The 21041-nt window shown below is 39.3% G+C and overlaps 1 protein-coding gene across 2 annotated transcripts in view; it reads left to right on the top strand.

The window, feature by feature from the left end:
* The window catches only part of LOC116239753 (transient receptor potential cation channel subfamily V member 6-like), a 31663-nt gene extending 10695 nt beyond the window's left edge, over positions 1–20968 (top strand). For both annotated transcript variants that reach the window (XM_031609945.2, XM_090134461.1), the window contains 12 exons: positions 865–1005; positions 1446–1544; positions 2666–2841; positions 4185–4331; positions 12965–13177; positions 13472–13558; positions 13984–14060; positions 15093–15258; positions 15540–15606; positions 16312–16580; positions 17612–17718; positions 19582–20968. In XM_031609945.2, coding sequence (XP_031465805.1) covers positions 865–1005; positions 1446–1544; positions 2666–2841; positions 4185–4331; positions 12965–13177; positions 13472–13558; positions 13984–14060; positions 15093–15258; positions 15540–15606; positions 16312–16580; positions 17612–17718; positions 19582–19852 — 1820 coding nt within the window. In that variant the 3' untranslated portion in view covers positions 19853–20968. The remainder of the gene's footprint in view (positions 1–864; positions 1006–1445; positions 1545–2665; positions 2842–4184; positions 4332–12964; positions 13178–13471; positions 13559–13983; positions 14061–15092; positions 15259–15539; positions 15607–16311; positions 16581–17611; positions 17719–19581) is intronic.
* The last annotated feature ends 73 nt before the right edge of the window (positions 20969–21041 follow it).

Genomic DNA, 21041 nt, shown 5'->3' on the forward strand with positions numbered 1-21041 from the left:
GGAAACTGGAATATACTGTTCCTGGTTCAATATGTTACTAAATTACTAAATTTTGCCACACTGCAAAAGCAATATACAAATAGCTCCTGACCCTTTGTAGAAGGTAGCTTTATATTAAAAATAGCTTGTGCAAGTATGCAAATGCATAACTCACAAACCCCTAACTACAGGTGAGTCTGTTCACTACAGTGGGATGGCAACGATGTGTACAGCTTTGCTTTCTGCCATGGACAAACCAAATTGTGTGACAAAAGAGTTTCCTGCCTGATCTTCTTTGAAAAGACAAAAAACTGGTTCTTTTGCTGGCAAATAATAGGGATTAAAAACAATCCTAATTGCTGTTACTGAGTTTTGAATCAGAGCAATTTTTTAAAAAGTTAGTTTCTTATGTAATTCTGATTCACTGCACAGAGCTATCTGAGAGAGTATTGAAACCACTAAAATAGTAATTAAGGGGATTTAAAACTTCTAATATCTAGTTCTAGAGGGATTAGAGGAAGTTTGGAAGCTTGGGAACTTGGTTTTGATGCACTCTTCATGTCCCATGAAGTCCTTTCAGACTGATTCCTACCTGCAAAATAACCCATCTCTCCAAATGAACAAAAACCCCAACATGCAGAAAGTGCATCCTGCCGATTTAGTTAGCAGATTGTAAATCTTTTTTCATGAATTCATGAAAAGATTTAAGTAGAACAAGACCACTAGTCTCTAGTCCACAGCAATAACCTGAAAGCTAAATCGTATTAGTCCTATGGATACAATTTCCCAAAACTGGTATTTAACGTGTTAAGTGTGAACTGCAGGCTGATGATTAGCCTGAAGTTATCTTCTTAGAGGACAAGGTTTTATATCTGTGTTTTACAGGGCAGACAGCTCTCCACATTGCAGCAGTGAACCAGAATATCACTTTGGTGAAGGCTTTGCTCAAGAGAGGGGCCAATATCTGCACAGCACAGGCCACTGGGCACTTCTTCAGGCGCAGCTCCCAGAACCTTCTCTATTTTGGTACATCCTTCTCTTTTCTTCTCTCCTTATTGCTATGAGAAGCAACCAAAAGAGCGATGAGGGAGGCATGTTTCAGTTCCCATCTAAACTGCATAACTAAAGGCTTCTGTCTTCAAGTGTCATCATTCACACATTTCTGTCTCACAGTAAAGCTTCATCTAAGTGTGTAAATACCACATTAATAAAAATATATTAACTGAATACATTTTATATATTTGCATGTACACAAACATTATATATTGCATAAAAAATATAATGTTAATTTCTACAGTCTTTATGTCCTTTCTGAGTACAGTGAGTAGTGGGCCAGAAATCTCATAGGTTACTTTTACAGGTTCCTTTTATAGCTTTGTGACATGGATCGTTTCCCCTCACCATACTTCAGCCTCACTCACATGGCTAGGGACTTAATATTGTTTCCTCCATCCCCTTCTTTGCAGGAGAACATGTTTTGTCATTTGCTGCCTGTGTGGGAAATGAGGAGATTGTACAGTTGCTCATTGAAAATGGAGCTGACATTAGAGCTCAGGATTACCTGGGTACGTGCCTAGCGAATTGCATACATTGAACATTTTAAACCAGACTCCATCAATGTTTTCAGTGTGGAGAAAAGAATGGTCTGGGGAGACACTGTTGCAGTCTTCCTGTATTTAAAGGGATATTATAAACAGGAAGGAAATAAACTTTTTACAGCAGTAGTTAGTGATAAGATAAGGTGAATGGTTGTGAACTAAAGCAGGGGAGATTTAGGTTAGATGTTAGTTAGTGAAAAGTTTTTCACTGAGAGGGTGGTGAGGGACTGATACAAGCTGCCCAGAGAGATGTTCAAGTCCAGGTTAGATGAGGTCCTGGGTAACCTGATCTGGTGGGTAGCAACCCTGTCCATGGCAGGGGGTCGGAACTCTATGATTATTGAAGTCCCTTCCAAACCAAGCTATTGTGTGATTCCATGATCTATGTACTTAAGTATTTTTCTCTCACTAAAAACACAGTTGAGATGGAGTATATGAGGAAAATGAAAGCCATTATAAATGGCATCAGGCAATTGCCAGTCTTTCCACAGAGTTGTTATTCAATATGTAAGGACCGCTCCAAAAGAAATGCCTCTTACTTCATGATGTTGAGCCATGAAATCAGGAGCGGATGTTGGTGGTATGGCAGAAAAAGTTGAACCTTCCTACCAATATTCCATTATATTTTGTTGCCATGTGACAGATGGCAGCAGAGGAGCAGTCTGACAAAAAATTTCTGACATGGGAGTTCACATGAAGGAAAGGTGTGCCATTGAATTCCTCCATGAAGAAAAAAATTGCATCCATTGACTTTCTCTTATGCTTGTTAAACCAAACAGTGGAGACTGAACAGTGGATGTGAGCACTGTGGGTGGTTGTGGGTGGTGTTTTATAGGTGTGGCAGCAGCAATAGTGGGTTACCTCTGCTGATGCAGATTTTTATGAGCATGGCATATAGGCCAGTTCACTGCTAGTGAAAATGCACAGCTAATGATGGTGACTATGTTGAAGAATGACATTCTGTAGCTGATAATTTGCTCTATTAGAGTTATTGTACTCTTTGCACCTGTGGTAGTTTTCACGGAAATAAGTAGGAGGCATTATTTTCAGAGTAACCTATGTATTTACCCATTCTGATTATTTAACAGGTAACACCATCCTTCACATCTTAGTTCTCCAGCCTAATAAGACATTTGCCTGCCACATGTACAGCCTCATACTTTCCTATGACCAGAGCAAAGAGGGACCAAGATCACTTGAATTAATTCCTAACAATGAGGGGCTTACTCCATTCAAACTGGCTGGAGTTGAGGGCAACACTGTGGTAAGTTTATTTTTGACCCTGAACAAGGGAGTTTGTACACACTCTTAGTGGGTTGAAGTCTCATATAAGACCCAAAAGCCTGTATAAGAAATTTCCTTATCTTAGTGAGAAAAACTCATGCTTAAAGAATAGATCTTTTGATCCAATTTTTGAAGCTTTTCAGTTAACCAGTTACTAGCAGAAAGATCCACCCAAGGCCTTTTTTAAAAGTCTGACTGAAGTTGTTTTTATTATCTATTTCATTTCCATAAACATGATACATGGGGAAGTTCTCCAGATATCTGCAGACATTTATTTTTATGCAAGATCTCAATTTAAATTCTCATCATTTGCTTTAATAAAAAGACATAGATGGTTAGTGTTCTTCTGTAGATTCATAAAGGATAAAATGATTTCCTTTTTCATACCTATTTCCTGGTAATCTGTAGAGAAGTATAAAAGGATTTTTTCCCTAATCAACATATCCACGTAAAATCTTTTGTATGGAGACATGACTGCTTCAAACAAGTTCAACAGTGTGACTAGTGTTAAGGGTGACTTACATATTTGCTTCCAAAGCATACAAACACAACATTTTCTCCTCAGTTTCAGATCTGACATAACTTCAAGCAGTCCCTCTTATTTCAGTGGAATCTTAATGTGTGGCTGCAAAAGCAGAATGGGACTCTTAGGCCTGTCAGACACTGCTGTGCTTACTTTTGGTATGTCTGGGATAATATCTGTGCTGCACAGCTGTAATGCAGGCAACACTCATTAATATTTTAGCAAGCACCATGTAAAAACTCAGTATTTCCTTTCACACAAGCTTAAGCATAAAAACTTTGAACATTGGTGAGTGTTTCTCTTCAAGCTCAAATACATCAACATCTGAAACGAGGCCTCTTGAGTCAGTGTCTGCATTTCTGACACACAGGATAAGAAAACTGGATCCTTATTATGCCAGGTTTCCTATCTTGGCAGCCTTTGGGTGAAACAATGCCTCAAAACAAACAAACAAACAAAATAAAAACAACAGTCCACTTTTCAACAATCAATTTCACATTTATAAAGATGAAATAAGGGCTCTGGGGCTGCTGTTGTGGCTGCTGGTGGGCACGTAGGTTGGGTTCTTCTCTCAGCAACCCAGCTCTATACTTTACTTCAAGCACAAACTGATAATCATATGGATCAGGAAAAAAAGTTCTTCTCATTCTTAAGGTGTTGGAAGAGAGAGATGTGAGAACCACATCTAAGTTAAAGGAAAATATTTTGTAAGAATTTTAACGATGTCAGTGTATTTGCAATGAGAACAAATATTTACTGGAAGGCTTCTATAATCCTTGATTCCCTTCTTTTCTCCTTAGATGTTTCAATACCTCATGCAGAGGCGAAAGCATAATCTCTGGTCCTTTGGCCCCTTGACCACTGTGCTCTATGATCTCACAGAAATTGACTCCTGGGCTGAAGATCAGTCCTTCCTTGAACTCATTGTCTCAACCAAGAAGAGAGAGGTACTGTAGGCATGAGAAGTTTTGAGAACTGTGGTAATTCTAAAAGGAGAAGAATAATGAGTTTGAAGGCTCAGGCTCTTTCATATTATTCTCAGGGCAAGAAATAGTATCATACTGTGGGCAATACATGAAATATAGCAGCTTTTTAATAATATATTTTATATATTTGATGCTTTAGCAGTTTATTCTGAGGTGGGAGCTTGAAGATGGATTGAAAGAATTTCATATTAACAGATCACATGCAACATGTTTCAGTAAAGGGTTCTTTCTTTTTTCCCATACTCAAAGATATAAATAGCATGTAGCTCTAGAGTAACTTTAGCAAATAATAGCTTTCTGTACCAGTGACAGTGATTAAGAACATCCCCGTGTGGCAAACTATGTTAAGAAATCCTAAATTGGAATCCATTTTAAAAGCACTCCTTATTGTTATTATTTTCTTCATTTAATCACATTGGGTATCTAGCTTATGACTCAAAAAGAAGAGGGTGAATTATCTCTGCTGAATCAGAGATGAATCAGTAGGCACCTTAATTATTAAATGGATAAATGTTGTATGGAATGCTCCCAGTTCTGTATTATCTCCATCTATAAAAGTTTTTGTTAAACTTCAGAAACAAAAGTTTCAGCAACAAGAGATCGTAAGAGAACAATGTGAAGGAAGTTCATGGGATTCTTATTTGTTTATATTTAAAAGCCTTTAAATTTGTATGCATAGGAATGTATGGGAAAACACTCTATGTCATAAAACAGAACAACCTTGTAAGTTGTCCAGAAGGACAAACCATAACCCTGAAAGAAGGAAGAATATTGTGTATCTGTCTTTTCCCAAAACATGTAGTGTATGCAGATGCAACATTACCAATTCTAGAGAGTAAAGCATTCCTAGAAACCAAAAGACTTCTTTGTTTTCCAGAATGCTCTTAATCATGAGTAGTTGGAATTTCTGCCTGTATAACGAAGAAATTTGTCATAGTGCTTGATATACCTTTGACCAAAAATCTTTTCTGTCTCTTCTGGACACTTTGAGGTATATCCCCTTCTTGCTCACTGCAGGAATCCCCTAAATGGTACAAGAAGTAAGTCTAGAAGAATTCAGTTGAGTTCATGGCTCAAATTCATTGGCATAAGTCCTACTCACACTCTAAATGTCAGTCTTTTTGCAGAAATTGAAGGCTTGATACAGATGATTCAATTAAGCATCAACCAATTAATAACACAGAAACTTAAAATGCTGTATTTTTGTGTAAGCCGTGAAGCTTTTGATAAGTGCTAGTCACATCTAGAAAAAAAATGTTCTTATATTTTTATCCTAAATAATCTGATAAAAAATACTTTTACTGCTGTAGCAATGGGAATATTCAGCCATCAATTCAGTGTTCCAGAATATGACAAAATCGTTTTGAAAATTTATCAGATAAATTTAACTGTTGGTATTTTATCTTCAAGAATCTGCCAGAACTGAGGGCATTTTTAAGTGAATTACATACATGCCCTTGTCTTCCTTTTACAGAAAAGACCTTGTTGACTTTGGTGCTCAGCTGAAGAACTCCTAAATGATTGCTGCAAAAGCAGCTAATTGGTTGTGTAAACCCTGCATGTGTTCTATGAGCTATGAGCCAAGCAAGTTCTTCCCTTTTTATAGGTGGAGAAAATACAAATAAAATAACAGTGTCTTAAAGCAGCTGAATCTAGCTGCCGTAAACAATTGCTGAAGTACAAAGCAAGCTTTGATCCCTTGTGATGTCCTTGTTTTGGCTGGGATAAAGTCAGTTTTCTTCACTGGAGCTGTGTTTTATGATTTTGGATCAGTCTTCTACATTATAACATCATGTAGCATACTGTGAGTTTGAGTTAGTGCTGCAGTTCCATGGATTATCAAGAGTTTCAGGTACCTGGTCTCAGAAGAGAAGAATGAGCTACAGCTCCCAGAAGACTTCATTATTCCATTTCCATTTTCCATTCAGAGGGAAAGATGAAACTGACTGGGAGTCATGAGACTGTTTCTCTTTCTCTGCCCGCTTTTGCTTGGTGTGCTCCCTGGCAGTATTGCCTACAACATTAGAGGAAGTTTCGGACACTCTCTCTCATTTTATTTGATTTATGAGCATCAATTCCAGTTACACTGTACTATATTGTATTATCTTTCATTCTGCTATCATATTTAGTAAATTAGTTTTTCCTTAGCTTGTTATTGCTGTTTTCCTCATCTGGGCCCATCTCACTGTCTTTTCCCTTCCCCTTTCCTGGGGTGTGGGTCCATGGGTCCCTTTGCCACTTTGGTCATGGAACTATGCTGAACTGGGCCTAACTGTGACATTTTTGGTGCACTGGCTTGAAAAACAAACTTTTAATGTAAAACTCTCTAACTCTCGGAGAGCTTTGTTAGAAAGCTTATCTTGTTTACAGTCCTTGATTTCTAGGTGGACTGCCAACTGCACCAATTTTTTTGTTTGTTTGTTTTTGGCACTGCGCCAACTTGTTTTTATAAAGAGACAAAATGTACTTTCTTTCTCTTGTAAAACTGTTCTTCAAGAGATTACATTCCATCATGTTCATCCTCTTAATACTTAGAATGTACTAGACCTTATCAAGTCCTCCACTCTGCTCTATGGAGCTGTATACATATATAAAAAGTTAGAAGCACCAGTGGAAACACTTATCTGGTGCCTGCATACATTGTGGTATGTTTTGAGCATTGAAAGTTATGTCCCAGATGGAGTTTCTTATTTTACAGAACACGTGATTTTTAAACAGGCTTCCAGTCTGTCCCTTGAATCCCTTATATTTTGAATTTTTTTGAATGCTCATTCAGTGATCATGTTATCAATCTCCCTGAATGTATTCCTTGTCATCTCACTCAGTATCTTTATTTACAATATTCTGAGGAAGCCTTCCCCAAAGCCAGAGGATACTGAGTGGCAGGGAGCGTGGAAGGACTTGAGAGAGACTTTAGAGAGATGGGCATCCCCGGTGTCATGGAAATTTACTCCTAAACACCTTCAAGATCCTAAGAATCTAAGCAGGTATTTAAGTGGCTCAATAAATCTGAGGAAATGCAAATTATTTGGGGCCTGTCTTATGCCTACCAAGCCTCATTCAACACTATCCCAGAGATGTTAGAATCACAGAATCACCAAGGTTGGAAAAGACCTTCAAGATCATCCAGTCCAACCATCCACCTATCACCAATAGTACTCACTAAACCATGTCCCTCAGCACAAAATCCAAACGTGTCTCTGAGCCAAAAGGGAGAGTTTGCAGGAGAAAGTCTGAACTGAGAAAGAGAATCTCTGGGTCAAGAAAGGAGTCTCGTAGTTGAGAAAGAGAATCTCCAAACTGAGCAAGAGAGTTTCCAAACTGAGAAAGAAAGTCTCCGAGCTGAAAGGAAAAATCTGCAAGCTGAGGGAGAGAAATTTCAAACTAAGAGAGAGAATCTCCAAGCCGAAAGAAAGTTTCTAAGCCGAAAAATGTTACCAAGCCAAACAAGACTGTTTCCAGTCTGAACGAGACACCCTTCAATACAAAGAAGATCATTTCTGAAACTCGTCTACATCTTCCAATCTGAACAAGACACCCTCTAATCTGGATAAGACAGTATCAGAACTGAGCAAGACAGCCTCCGATCTAAATGAGACTACCTCCAATTCTGATGAGACAGACTCCAATATGAATGAGACAGCTTTTGAGTTGAGCTAGAGAGAAAAAGCATAAAAACTGTGCAGTCTGATCAATCACAGGAGGCACCAGTATCAATGTCAGTTGCCCCTGTAAGAGGACAGAAATTGAAATAGATGTCACCTCATTTAGAGCGGAAAGAAGAAAAGGAGAAAGAAGAGGAAGAAGATCCAGGGGTGGGGCCCTCAGCAAGACCACTGTCACCAACACCAACTAAGGCAACAGCAAAAACTAAAAAGAAGAAGGTGAGGAAGACACTGGGACCACTGTTAGTACCCAACCTCTGAAAATGACTGAAATTCAAGGTTCAGGAAAAGATTTTGTATGGCACCTGAATGAACCCACCTGATTACTGTGATGCTGGGACACTGGGGCCAATAGTGTGTTGCTAGAAGGTAGAGAAGCTTGCCAACTGGGAAGTATTGCTAAGGACTCAGCTACTGACAGAGGAATTAGTAGATGTCAGAATGGGACATTCACCCTCTGGAAGTGAATGCTATTAGCCCTGAAGGAAAAACACCCTTCCAAAGAAGATCTGATGCCTGAGATAAAGAAATGGACTACTGTGGAAAAAGACATCTATTATTTGAGAGAATTAGCTGTGGTGGAAGTGTTACATGACCCCATGTTCATTCCTGACAATCCACACCAAGATCATGATCCTGAGAGAGTCACGTGCGCACCAAGTATGTGGCAAAAATTCACAAGAACTGTACCAGATAAGTATGCTGGTACATCAGGAATGTATGAGAGAGGGCGAAGACGACCCATTTCATTTGAACTGATTAATAGACTTCATAACACTAAACGACATTTAGCCCCTCCACAAACTTATATTTCAATCATTTCAAAAGTAACTGTAAGACTGAATAAAATGGAGAGTAAACATAAAGATATGACGGAGAAACTGTCTACCTTGCTTAATCATGATGAACCCGATGAACCTGCAGTAGTATCAGAGACACCTGATGAGAATCAGAATTATCAAAACGGTCTACTGAAGGGACTGATCAAACTAATTTGCTCCCTGACTGAATCATCCGATATCTCAGCTATTAAAAGCAGATATCTTCCAGTTTGAGCAAGTGACAATAGTAAGACTTTGTTGTGTATTGCTTTGTGGAGGTACTTACGTGAGCGTGGACAAGATATGAAGAAGTGGCATAAAAAATCCACTCCTACTCTACAAAAGAAAAAGAATTACAAAACAGATCAACTACTAAGGTGAATTCCTTTACGAAGGTGATTGTTCCAGTTGCTGTGGGACACAGCAAAAGCTGTAAGGGTCCTGACATGAATCACAAGAGAAGAATGATAGAGGTGATAATTAGAGGGGCTCTGCCTCAAGTCAGGGAGAAGAAAGGGATAATAGAGTGCATTGGACTGAATGGATTCAATGGCCTGTTACATCAGAACCACAGAAACATGAGGCTCTGGTGACACTTGTGCACAGTGCACTCTAATGCCCTCGAGTCATGAAGGGGCAGGATCAATTTATATTTCTGGGGTGACTGGGGGTTCCCAAGAGTTGACTGTGTTGGAGGCCGAAATAAGCCTCACTAGTAAAGATTGGCAAAAGATCCTATTGCGACTGGCCCAGGGGCACCATGTATACTTGGTGTCATTTGCTTCAGAAGAGGCTATTTTAAGGATCCCAAGGGATATCGTTGGGCCTTTGGAATAGCTGATGTAGACACAGACCATGTTAAGCAGCTGTCTGTTTTGCCTAGCCTGTCAGAAAATCTGTCTCTTGTGGGGTTGCTACAGGTGGAGGAGCAACAGGTACTGATTGCTACAAAAATGGTGCACAGACAACAGTACTGCACCAACAGGGATTCCTTGTTCCCCGTTCATAAGTTGTTTCATCAGCTAGAGAGTCAGAGATTAATCAGCAAAACTGATTTACCTTTTGAGAGCCCAATATAGCCAGTGCGTAAAGCCAGTGGAGAATGGAGGCTGATGGTAGACTGCTACGGCCTAAATGAAGTCACACCTCCACTGAGTGCTGCTGTGTCAGACATGCTAGAACTCCAGTATGAATTGGAGTCAAAAGCAGCCAAGTGGTATGCTACAACTGACATTGCTAATGCATTCTTCTCCAATCCTTTGGCCACAGAATGTAGGCCACTGTGCTTTCACTTGGAGGGGCATTCAGTATACCTGGAACTGTTTCCTCTAGGGGTGGAAACATAGCCCAGCAATTTGCCATCAGTTGATCTAAACTGCACTGGAACAGGACAGTGTTCCCAAGCACCTACAGTACACTGATGACATTACTACGTAGGGCAATACAACAGAAAGTAGAGAGTATAATCCAAATCCTTTTATGAATCCTTTTAATCAAAATGAAATGAAGGGACCTGCACAGGAAATTCAATTCCTATATATAAATTGCTAAGATGGATGTTGTCACATGCCAACAGGTGTAATCAACAAAATTACTGCTATTTCTCTGCTCACTAGTAAGAAAGAAACACAATCCTTTCTGTGTATAGTGGGTTTTTGAAGAATGCATGTTCCAAACTATAGCCTCATTGTAAGCAACCTTCATCAGGTGATGTAGAAGAATAATAATTTTACGTGGGCCCCTGAGTAGTAGTAGGCTGCTGAGCAAATTAAACAGGACACAGCCTGTGCCATGGCCCTGGAGCCAGTAAAATGGTATATGATACAAAAAACTTCTACACTGCTGCTGCAGAAAGAGACCCCACTTGGAGGTAAAGAGCCTTAGGACAGACCTGAGGCCAACAACTTGGATTCTGGAGTTGAGTTTAATGGGGCTCCAAAGACAGCTATACTACAACTGGAAGGGAGATATTAGCCACATATGAGGAGGTTCAAGCTGCTTCCGAAGTAATTAGTACTGAAACACAACTCTCTTCAGCACCCTGACTGCCAGTGCTAAACTGGATGTTTAAAGGAAAGGTTCCGTCCACCCATCATGCTACTGTTGCCACTTGGAGTAAGTGGATTGCGTTGATTACACAACAAGCTTGAATGGGGAATCTCAGTCATCCAAGAATCTTAGAAGTGATCATGAATTGGCCTGAAGGTAAAAGTTTGGAACATCATCAGGAGAAGAGGTAATGTGTTCTAGAGAGGCCCCACCATACAACGAATTACCAGGAAATGAAAAGAAATATTCCCTGTTCACATTTGGATCATGTGATTCTGTGGGGAAACCTGGCAGATGGAAAGATGCTCTGTGGAGCCCTACGTGACAAGTTGCAGAGGCCACCAAACGAAAAGGAGAATCAGGTCAATTTGCAGATGTAAAGACTGTCCATCTGGCCTTAGATGTTGCTGAATGGGAGAGGTGGCCAATGCTTTATTTTTATACTGACTCATGGATGGTGGCAAATGCTGTGTGGGGATGGTAACAGCAATGAGAACGAAACAACTGGCAAAGAAGGGGTAAGCCTATTTAAGCTGCTGAAATGTGGAAAGACTTTGCTACCTGAATAGAGAATAGGGTTGTAAAGGTGCATCATATATAGATGCTCATGTGCCCAAGAGTCGGGCTACTGAAGAAGAACAGAATAACCAACAGGTAGATCAAGCTGCCAAAATTGAAGGGGCTCAAGTAGATTTGGAATGGCAACACAAGGGTGAATTATTTCTAGTTCGGTGGGCTCATGAAACCTCGGATCAAGAAGGAAGAGATGCAACATATCAGTGGGCTAGAGACCAAGGGGTGGACTTAAGTGTGGATGTTATTGCACAGGTTATCCATGACTACATGGATTTGTACCGCAATTAAGCAAGCAAAGAGGGTGAAATCTTTCTGTGAGGAAAGGTGATGGTAAAGGCATAAATATGGGGTGGCATAGCATGTTGATTATATCACCTTGCCACGAACCTGTGATGGTATTTGTTATGCACTTACCATGGTGGAGGCTTGAAACATATCCTGTACCCCATGCTACCACCCAAACACCATACCAGGTCTCAAGAAACAAGTCCTGGGGTAACACGGTGCTCCAGAAAGAATTGAGTCAGATAACGGGACTCATTTCAAGAATTCTTTTGTAAATACCTTGACCAAAGATCACAGAGGAATTAAGTTGAAAGAGCTTTGTTTGTTTGCTTACTTTAACAGTATGCCTTACTGGGAATGTACTGTAGTTTTTATCATCATAGCTTAATGAAAACTTGAAAATGCAGGCCATTAGGAATCAGCATTTAGACCGAAGTAAAAGAACTTTCAAAATCTTTCCAAAGTCCTCTTAGTTGCCTAGATAATTTCAGTTTTTTAAGGAGAGCAAATGATCTCGTGGATGTTTTGACCTGTTTCCTAAACATAACGTTTCCACAATTGCACTGAAATTGATAGAAATAGCAGTTGAAACCAGTAGTAATTTAAACATAAAAATGAAAAACTCCAATTTGGAGAAAAAAAATCTAAGAAAAAATTCCACAAGATTGCTTAGAAACTGAAAATATAATTGCGTATTCTAATAATGACGTATATTTAAAACAGAGGATTGCATTTGTCTGTTCTACATTTTACTTTCTTACTTAACATAAAATATTCTTCAAAGAATTGTTCAGTTACAATAAAAAAGTTCATGAATTGAAATATTATTATATGTGTTCACAGATTTGGTAAACTTTCTAGCACTGTAAATTTAGCCCTTAGGACTGTATCAAATGTTCGTATGGATCCAGGCTGCGGAGACAGAAAACTTTATCTGGTGTCTAATATACTTTCCAGCATATGCCATTGGTACTCAAAAGCTGTTCTCTATGTATATGTTTGCTTTTTCCAAGGCCCTGCTAGCAAACTGAGCAAACCCAAAATCACTTGATCGTTCTAATTTTTCACAACCAAATTGGCTTCCTAATGCTGAATAGTGTGAGAGCAGTTTGCTAACATTCTCCAGGGAAACCGTGTCAACGATGCTTATAAACAAATTCCCTCACAGTAAATAATTTCTCCTCTCTATCTTTCTCAGGCACGCCAGATCTTAGATTTAACACCTGTGAAGGAGCTGGTGAGCCTGAAGTGGAATATGTATGGACGGCCCTATTTCTGCTTCCTGGCTTTATTCTATGTACTCTACATGGTCTGCTTCACTATGTGCTGTGTCTACCGGCCACTGAAACCCCGAACAGGCAATAAAACAAGCAGTAGAGACAATACAGTCTATGTCCAGAAAATGCTGCAGGTACTGTGTCAGTAGGAATTAGAGTTCCACAGGCAGCACTGGGCAATTTTTCTCTCACCTACTTAACTGGAAAGTCCAAGTGTTTCCTATTCTCCAGCTTTCACAGCTGTCATCCTTTTCCCATCAGCTGACCTTCCTCAGTGAGGAACACTGAGCATGATCTGCTCTCTGTTTTTGGGCTGGGATAGTTCCTGTGGCCTTGTCACGTCTAGTCCTGTTTGCTACAGTAACAGTGGGCCTTCTTTTCCCCCATCCTCTGTTTTAATTTCTTTTCATTCCTTTTTCTCCTTGCAGGAATCCTACGTAACATATGAGGATGAGTTGAGGCTGGTGGGGGAGCTGATCACAGTTATTGGAGCTGTAGTAATTTTGATCCTTGAGGTAAGAGAAACAATGAGCTTTATCTCTCCTCATGTATGTTTCAGAAGAACAGGTGTTTCATCCTATTTTTGGTGAGGACTCTGGGGCTCTGCTACAGCTAGAGGATGAATTATAACAAGCCCTTCTGATTTCCTGGGAAGTTCTTTTTTATCTTTTTTGAGGCTCAGCTATTTGTCTAGTCTCTTCAAAGTATTCTACACTAACTTCAGGACCATAGCTCTGTGTTGCAGAATCTCTTTGCTTCATACCAAAATTTCTCAATCTGCCTGCTTCATTCATTCTGTTTTTCAAGTAAAATTATAATCAAACTGTGAAGCAGCATACAGAGCAGATGCAATTGATCCCAAGACTCTGTTGATATTAATGGTTACCTTATGATTAATAATGGAATCTAAGTCCTAAAGTCAATAGGGTATCATTCTTAGATCCCAGATATCCTTAGAGTTGGAGCAGCGAAATACTTTGGACAAACTATCCTAGGAGGACCTTTCCACATAATTGTGTAAGTACACCACTTTTTAAGTTTAATAAATATGTGATCTCTCATTTCCTCTTGCAACTTCCCCCTCCATCCAACCCTGTATTTTTCAGATGAGTCACCATCTCTGTTCCTTTAGAGCATGGTTGTCCAACCTTTTGGCTTGCCTTGGCCACACTGAGTAAAGAAGAATTGTCTTGGGCCGCATACAAGATATTAATGTATATAAGTAACAAAATAGAAACAGAATAGCAAAAACAACTTATCAAGTGCATATTGCAAAACTGGTTAAGAATATATTGCAAATTATTTTATACTTTTGTGAACTTTTTGAAATAGTAAAAATTTTAAAAAAAAAGTTCTCAGCACTACACAAGTATTCCAGATATTTCTTTCACAGTGAATTTATTAACTTATTGAATTATTTTAAGAAATAACATAGGTCGGAGTTTTATAATTAAATAAGTAAATCTTACATGCCTACTTAATAACAAAAAGTACAAGTCCTCACAGGCACATACACTGTAGGTAAGTTGAAATATTATCAGAAATCACTATGCTTTACTCATCAACTGGCACAAGTACATGTAACGTGCAATACATGCAGGTTTTAATGTGTCTGAGTGGATGCAAGTGGCAGAGTTAGCACTGCACTATTGCCTCCCCTCCGCAACGTACTGTTGTAGCCTAGACAATCTGCCCTCAAACTATTTGTAATCAACTGATGAAAAATACTGCTAAAAATCAAATAATAATGTTAAAAGTTTATGATCTTGTGGGGTCGCATTACTAGCTGTCTTGGGCCGTATCCGGCCTGTGGGCTGCGAGTTGGACATGCCTGCCTTAGAGCATTCCTATTGTTGATTTCTTTCTCTTGTTGGCCCAAGTGGTGTATAAGAAGCCAGGCGAATGGACAGCTAGAACTGAGCATCTGATTGGTCTCTGCCTATGAGCTGGTGGCTGTATGTGCCTGTCTTGAAATTTTTGTCAAGAAAAGAAAAAGTAAGGGTAAGATCTTTACTGAACATTTTTTTACTGTCTCTTCTTCCTTTGCAGTATCACATATGCTTGCATGATTCTGGTAACCATGGTGATGCGTCTTACCAGCACTACTGGTGAGGTGGTGCCCATGTCCTTTGCCCTGGTACTAGGATGGTGCAATGTCATGTACTTTGCACGAGGCTTCCAGATGCTTGGGCCCTTCACCATCATGATCCAGAAGGTATAAGAAAAAAAAAAAAGGGCTTGTTGCACACGCTGTGACACCTCTTTGCACACAGGGAGAATTGAAAGAATACTTTTTCTCCCTCTGGACTTGCATTAGTGGCAAATGGACAAGTTCCTGTCTGAATGAGGGTTTGAGACTTTCATATTTTCTCTTTCATGCAGAAGCTTTCTTTCATCCACTTTTGATGTTAGAATCTGGAAATGATTTATACAGGGGTTGCATGGTGTCTTGGTGGTACAGTTGAGTCTTACAGTGGCTCTGTCTTTGCTCTGCAGATGATATTTGGAGATCTTATGCGATTTTGCTGGCTCATGGCTGTGGTGATACTAGGCTTTGCATCAGGTAAGTCTGGAAAAGGAAAATAGTGTTATGTTACTTTGCCAACTCCTTTGGTATGAATTAAGTGCTTTGGGTTTCAGATTACTCTCATACCATACTCTGAACAAAAGTTGGCAAAAGTGGTGTTACTGTGTGTTTTCTATTTCTTTGAACATAGGTTCTTTCTTTGCACTGATTTATGTTCTGATTAGCTTGGTTTTCAACTCTTGCTCCTTCCAGGATAACTGAAATTAGGACAATCCAGATAAATCCATGTATATCTAAATCAGAGTTTAAAAGCATATGGTATTTATATTTGAAAAATTACACATTTAGCTTTATTCTTTCCATGAATAAGAAAAAAATTCTATTTGTAGGCCATTTTGATGACAATCAGCAGGCGCCATTTTTTCTAAATGGAGAAATTCAATGACACACCTTTGCTTCATATGCACTTCTTTGTCAGATGACATTTTGTCAGACTGCCTTTGTGGTGGAACATTGGTGGGAAGGTTCAGCATCTGCCACCGTACCACCAGCATCTGCCTCTGACATTGTGGACCAATATAATAAAATGGGAGGCATTACTTTAGGAGCAGCCCTCCTACATACAACTCTTTCCCAGACTACCTTGTATTGTCAGCTTCTCTTAACAAGACCCTGTTGTTGCTCTTGGATTATTCCCATTTTTAAATTATATCTTTTTTTTTCCCCATTGCTCTCCTTTAGCTTTTTACATCATATTCCAGACAGAGAACCCTGAAAACCTCGGGCAGTTCTACAACTATCCCATGTCCTTGTTCACCACCTTTGAGCTGTTTCTCACTATCATTGATGGCCCTGCAAACTATGATGTGGACCTGCCTTTTATGTACAGTGTGGTATACTTTGCCTTTGCCATCATTGCCACCCTCCTTATGCTCAATTTGCTAATTGCCATGATGGGTGACACCCACTGGAGAGTGGCCCATGAACGGGATGAACTCTGGAGAGCCCAGGTAATCTGAGTAGGGTGTTCTCTTTGAATAAAAGTAAGGAAAATTTGTCCAGGAAAAATATGTTAGCCAGTTCAATTACTTACTTTACTTTCTCTGCGCTATAAAGTCTTTCCCAGGTCTTTACTTTGTTCATGGGCTTCTCATGGTTCAATAGGCCATGTCCCTTTAGTTCTGCTTTACAGATTCTGTGTATCAGCTTCCAAGTGTTGTTTTACCAGTATGAATTTTCTACAGACTACTTTTCTGTAGATCTTCCCATGTGAAACTACCTTCCCTTATATATTCGGTGCAGTAATATTATTATCTTATTTTGAATAGCAGAGGGAAAAGCCCATTCAGCCTTTCTTGTCCATACTGTGTTCCCCTAACTGTGTGGTATTTCTTTTTGAATAGAATTAAAGTTGCCTCTTTCTTAAAAATCACATTCTAGTGTAATTGAGAGTTAAATAATAATTACAGAGATTGCCTGGGAGGAAGATACAATGAAAGCTAATGGTTAGAAGCTGGTGGGTAATGTCTTTGGATCCATTAAGAGAAGTTGGCCTGACTCACTTCCTGAAAAGGCTAGGGCCTTTTGATGTATTCATACAGATAGCTTATGGAACTGCTTCAACAAGAAACCCACTTCCTAGTATTTTTCCTGAGATAAAATAGTAAATCAGTTAACTGTTTTTGTGTGGCCAGGGTAGTTAAGTTCTGAAAATGGTAAACGCTGATGTAAATGCTGTCCTCTTATCTATTTCATAAATTAATTATTCTAGTCGTGTTCATCAGGTATAAAAGGAAACAAGTTTAACATTTTTTGAAGAGCACCACTGGCAATCATAGCACAGTTAGAACTAAAATTGTGACTTGCTCTGTAATAAAGAGTATTGGCTCTGTGTTTTTCTTTCATTATGAATAGAGCTGATGAGTACTTGTGAGACTGGTAATTTTGAAAAGAGAGTAATTTTTTTTTTTCCTAACTAAACCGAGTTCTTTGTCTTATTTGTTTGCTTGTTTGTTTGTTTGTTTCTGTTTTAATTGTGAAGATTGTTGCTACTACTGTCATGCTGGAACGAAAACTGCCAAGGTGTCTCTGGCCTCGCTCTGGGATCTGTGGGCGGGAGTACGGACTCGGGGACCGATGGTATCTCAGGTGAGTGAGTTCTCTTCCAGTGCACATAAAGATCCCAGAAGAAACTTCCAAATATATGGATCAGAGTCATTCTATTGGTCTAGAGAGGAGCGTTTGTAGTCCCTTCTAGAATAGAGATCCTAGTCTGTTTATGAGTGTCAAACACTCATAAACACTCCTCAGAAAGTTTTGCTATTGAATTCTTCTCATCAGTTGATGCTTTCTTTTCCATTATTTCCAGAAGAAACATCCCAGAAATTGCATGGTTATAAGGCATAGTTGTATTTTTTTTCAGACACCTTATAATGATGACAAAGCTTCACTGCTGTGCTTGGTTGACTGAGCACTTGATGCTTGAAATAGCAGAGGCAAAAGCAATCAGTGAGATGCTCAGCAGTAATGAACTGTGATTCAGATGATTCAAAGTAGGACAGGAATAATTAAAGATAATTTCTTTTTGGTGTAAATATAGTAACTATATTTCATAATATGCATATTTAGGCATATGCTCTTTCTCACTGCTTTATTTTTTGCTGATAAAAACCAGAAGGGATAGTGGTGGCTGTATGAAACAGGACTCTGCTCGATTTTAGGGTGAAGTGAGCCTTGCAGATTCTCAGTTTTACCAGTTAGAACAAACAGATCTAAAGTGTTATCAAAGAACCATGATTTCAGACCAAGGTGTAAAATATAACTTTGCAAGAGCAATATACCAGCAGAAATTCTTCATTGCATACAAAGAAAAAATAGAGCTGATGTGATCTGTGAGAGATGCTCTGAAAGTAATGCCTCCTTTTTTTTTTTTTTTTAATGTTCTCTGACAGTGTCAGAGGCAAATGTTCGTTCCCACTAATATTCTGTTAACATTTTGTTGCTGTGTGACAGATGGCAGAGAGGCAGTCTGGCAAAATGACATCTGACATGGAAGTGCATAGGAAGCAAAGGTGTGCCATCGAATTCCTCCACGTGGAAATAAATGCACGCACTGACATTCACTGATACTTGTTGAACACTTATTGAGACTACACGGTGGATATAAGCACTGTGAGATGGTGGATGGCACATTTCAGCAATTACACCATCGTAGAAGCTGTGAAGCATTGGTTCATTTCTGCTGGTGTAGATTTTTATGAGCACAGGGTGCAGGCTTTTCTTCATCACTGGTGAAAATAGCCAGTAGTGGTGGCTATTTTGAAAAATGGTGTTTTGTAGCTAGAATTTGCTATATCAAAGTATCTTTGTGCTCTTTGTTGTCATTTCCATTGAAAAAAAATGGGAGGCATTACTTTGGGAGCATGTGAGAAGTTCTTTCAAATTACATGTATGTTTGTTGTATATAGTATGGGACGGTATTTCCAAAGTCATTTCATAAGTGAAGCAGAGAAGGGTTGATGAAAGTGGACAAGATAATTCAAAGTTTAGCAAAAGATAAATGACACATCCTGACACTAACAACCATGGAGTATCAAAGGAGGAGAGACAGCAAGGAAGGAAATAGATGAGTATAAGTGGATATAAAAAGGATCTGGAGCTGGAGTTAAATGGTGTGGAATTGCCAGTCATTTACATCTGGCAAAGCAGAAAAGGTAAATCATGGCTAGGGAGAAAAAGCTATGGACTGAAGTCAGTATCAGGAATGAAAGCCTAAAAAGGAGATAATTGTGCTAGCAGCTAGCAGCTGGTGAAGCTACTTTTATGAGAACATATGTTAGAGATGGAAGAAAACCAAAAGAATTATTAATCAGTTCCCTGTTTCTGTATAGGTGTTTCTGGAACGGCTGAGTCTTTAGGCATGTATTTGGGAGTGGTCTATCCATTTATTTTGTTGATTAAACTGGCAAAATTCTATTTCATTTAGTTTGTTTTTTTAAAATCCTCTCACAGAATAGAAGACAGAATTGATCCCAACAAACACAAGATGATGCGATTCACAGAAGCATTTAAGGCTCATGATAGGGATAACTGTGACAAAAGTCTGGAAAAGCTGGAAGTTGATAGGAACATCCTGTACAAGAAGGACCTGTCCATTCCATCATTGTCACGAGGCACGTCTAGGACTAATTCTCAGAGTGGCTGGGAGATCCTGAGGCGCAATACTTTCCACCAACTTCATGGAGAAATCAATCATGCCATGGAAGAAGTCTATGATGTCTAACCTTCTTTATCCACAGCATGGATTGCATTCGCCACAGCAGTTGTCTCCTCCAACAGTTCATACACACTCTGACGTGCTACAGATTCAACAGCCTTGAAGAGCTCTGCCAATGCATCACAGATTCTTCACGCTATCTATGCTATGATATATAGATTCAGTCTTTCTCTCCTACCTTTTAGGTGTCCCTGCTTTTGCATTAATATTTGTGCCGAGTTAGTTGGCTTGTTGAGCTAAGGCCTGTGGTAGTTTGCAATGCTTGTAAAACCCCACAGAAGTGAGCGATAGAAGCCAGCACTGGAATTTCAACAATTTACTAAGAGGCAGTCAGTAAGACCTCTCCCAGAGTGTAACATATATGCAGGTCACTTAAAAAATTATGCATCCTGTTCATTTCCATGGAAAATATAGCAGATACAAAGACCACAATAAAATTGCTTGATAGAGCAAATTCTCAGCTACAAAACACTGTTTTTCAAAATAGCCACCATCATTAGCTTTGCATTTCTGCCAGTGATGAACAAGAGCCTGCATGTCATGCTTGTAAAAATCTGTATCAGTGGTGGTGACTGTCACTGTCACCACTGCTGAAATGCATGCTTCGTCATCTCACTGTGCTTGCATCCACCGTTTGGTTCCCATACAAACATAGATGTATGTCAGTGCAATTGTTTCTGCGCAGAGGAGTTCATTTCCACACCTTCGCTTCATGCGCACTTCTGTGTCAGACACCATTTAGTTAGATTGCCCCTCTGCTACCACCTGTCACACAGCAACAAAACGTGATGGGTTGTTGGTAGGAAGGTTCAACCTTTTCTGCCATACCACCAACATCTGCCTCTGACATAGTGAGACAACATAGTAAAACAGGAGGCATTACTTCTTGTAAAATCTTTCCCTCCGTTCCCACAGTATCCCACTGCTCTCATAGCAAATACAGCTGGCTGAAGTACTGTTTTATGATTTGACACAGAACTGAAAATAAAGTCCAGCCAAACCCTATAACTATGCTCAGGAGTGAGGGTAGTCGCTGACACTGTTGATTTAAAGGCCTTTAACCTTTCAATTGGTATTCAAGGCCTGGCATATATATTGTTCTCTGAAGAATGAAAAATTCTATTAGCTGCATTTTCAACATTTCTATTTTATCAGGACTATTCTGTTTGTTTGTTTGTTTTTATTTTTATTTATT

Source organism: Phasianus colchicus, chromosome 1 (genome assembly GCF_987193195.1).
Source record: "Phasianus colchicus chromosome 1, bPhaCol1.hap1.1, whole genome shotgun sequence".
Lineage (NCBI taxonomy): Eukaryota > Metazoa > Chordata > Aves > Galliformes > Phasianidae > Phasianus > Phasianus colchicus.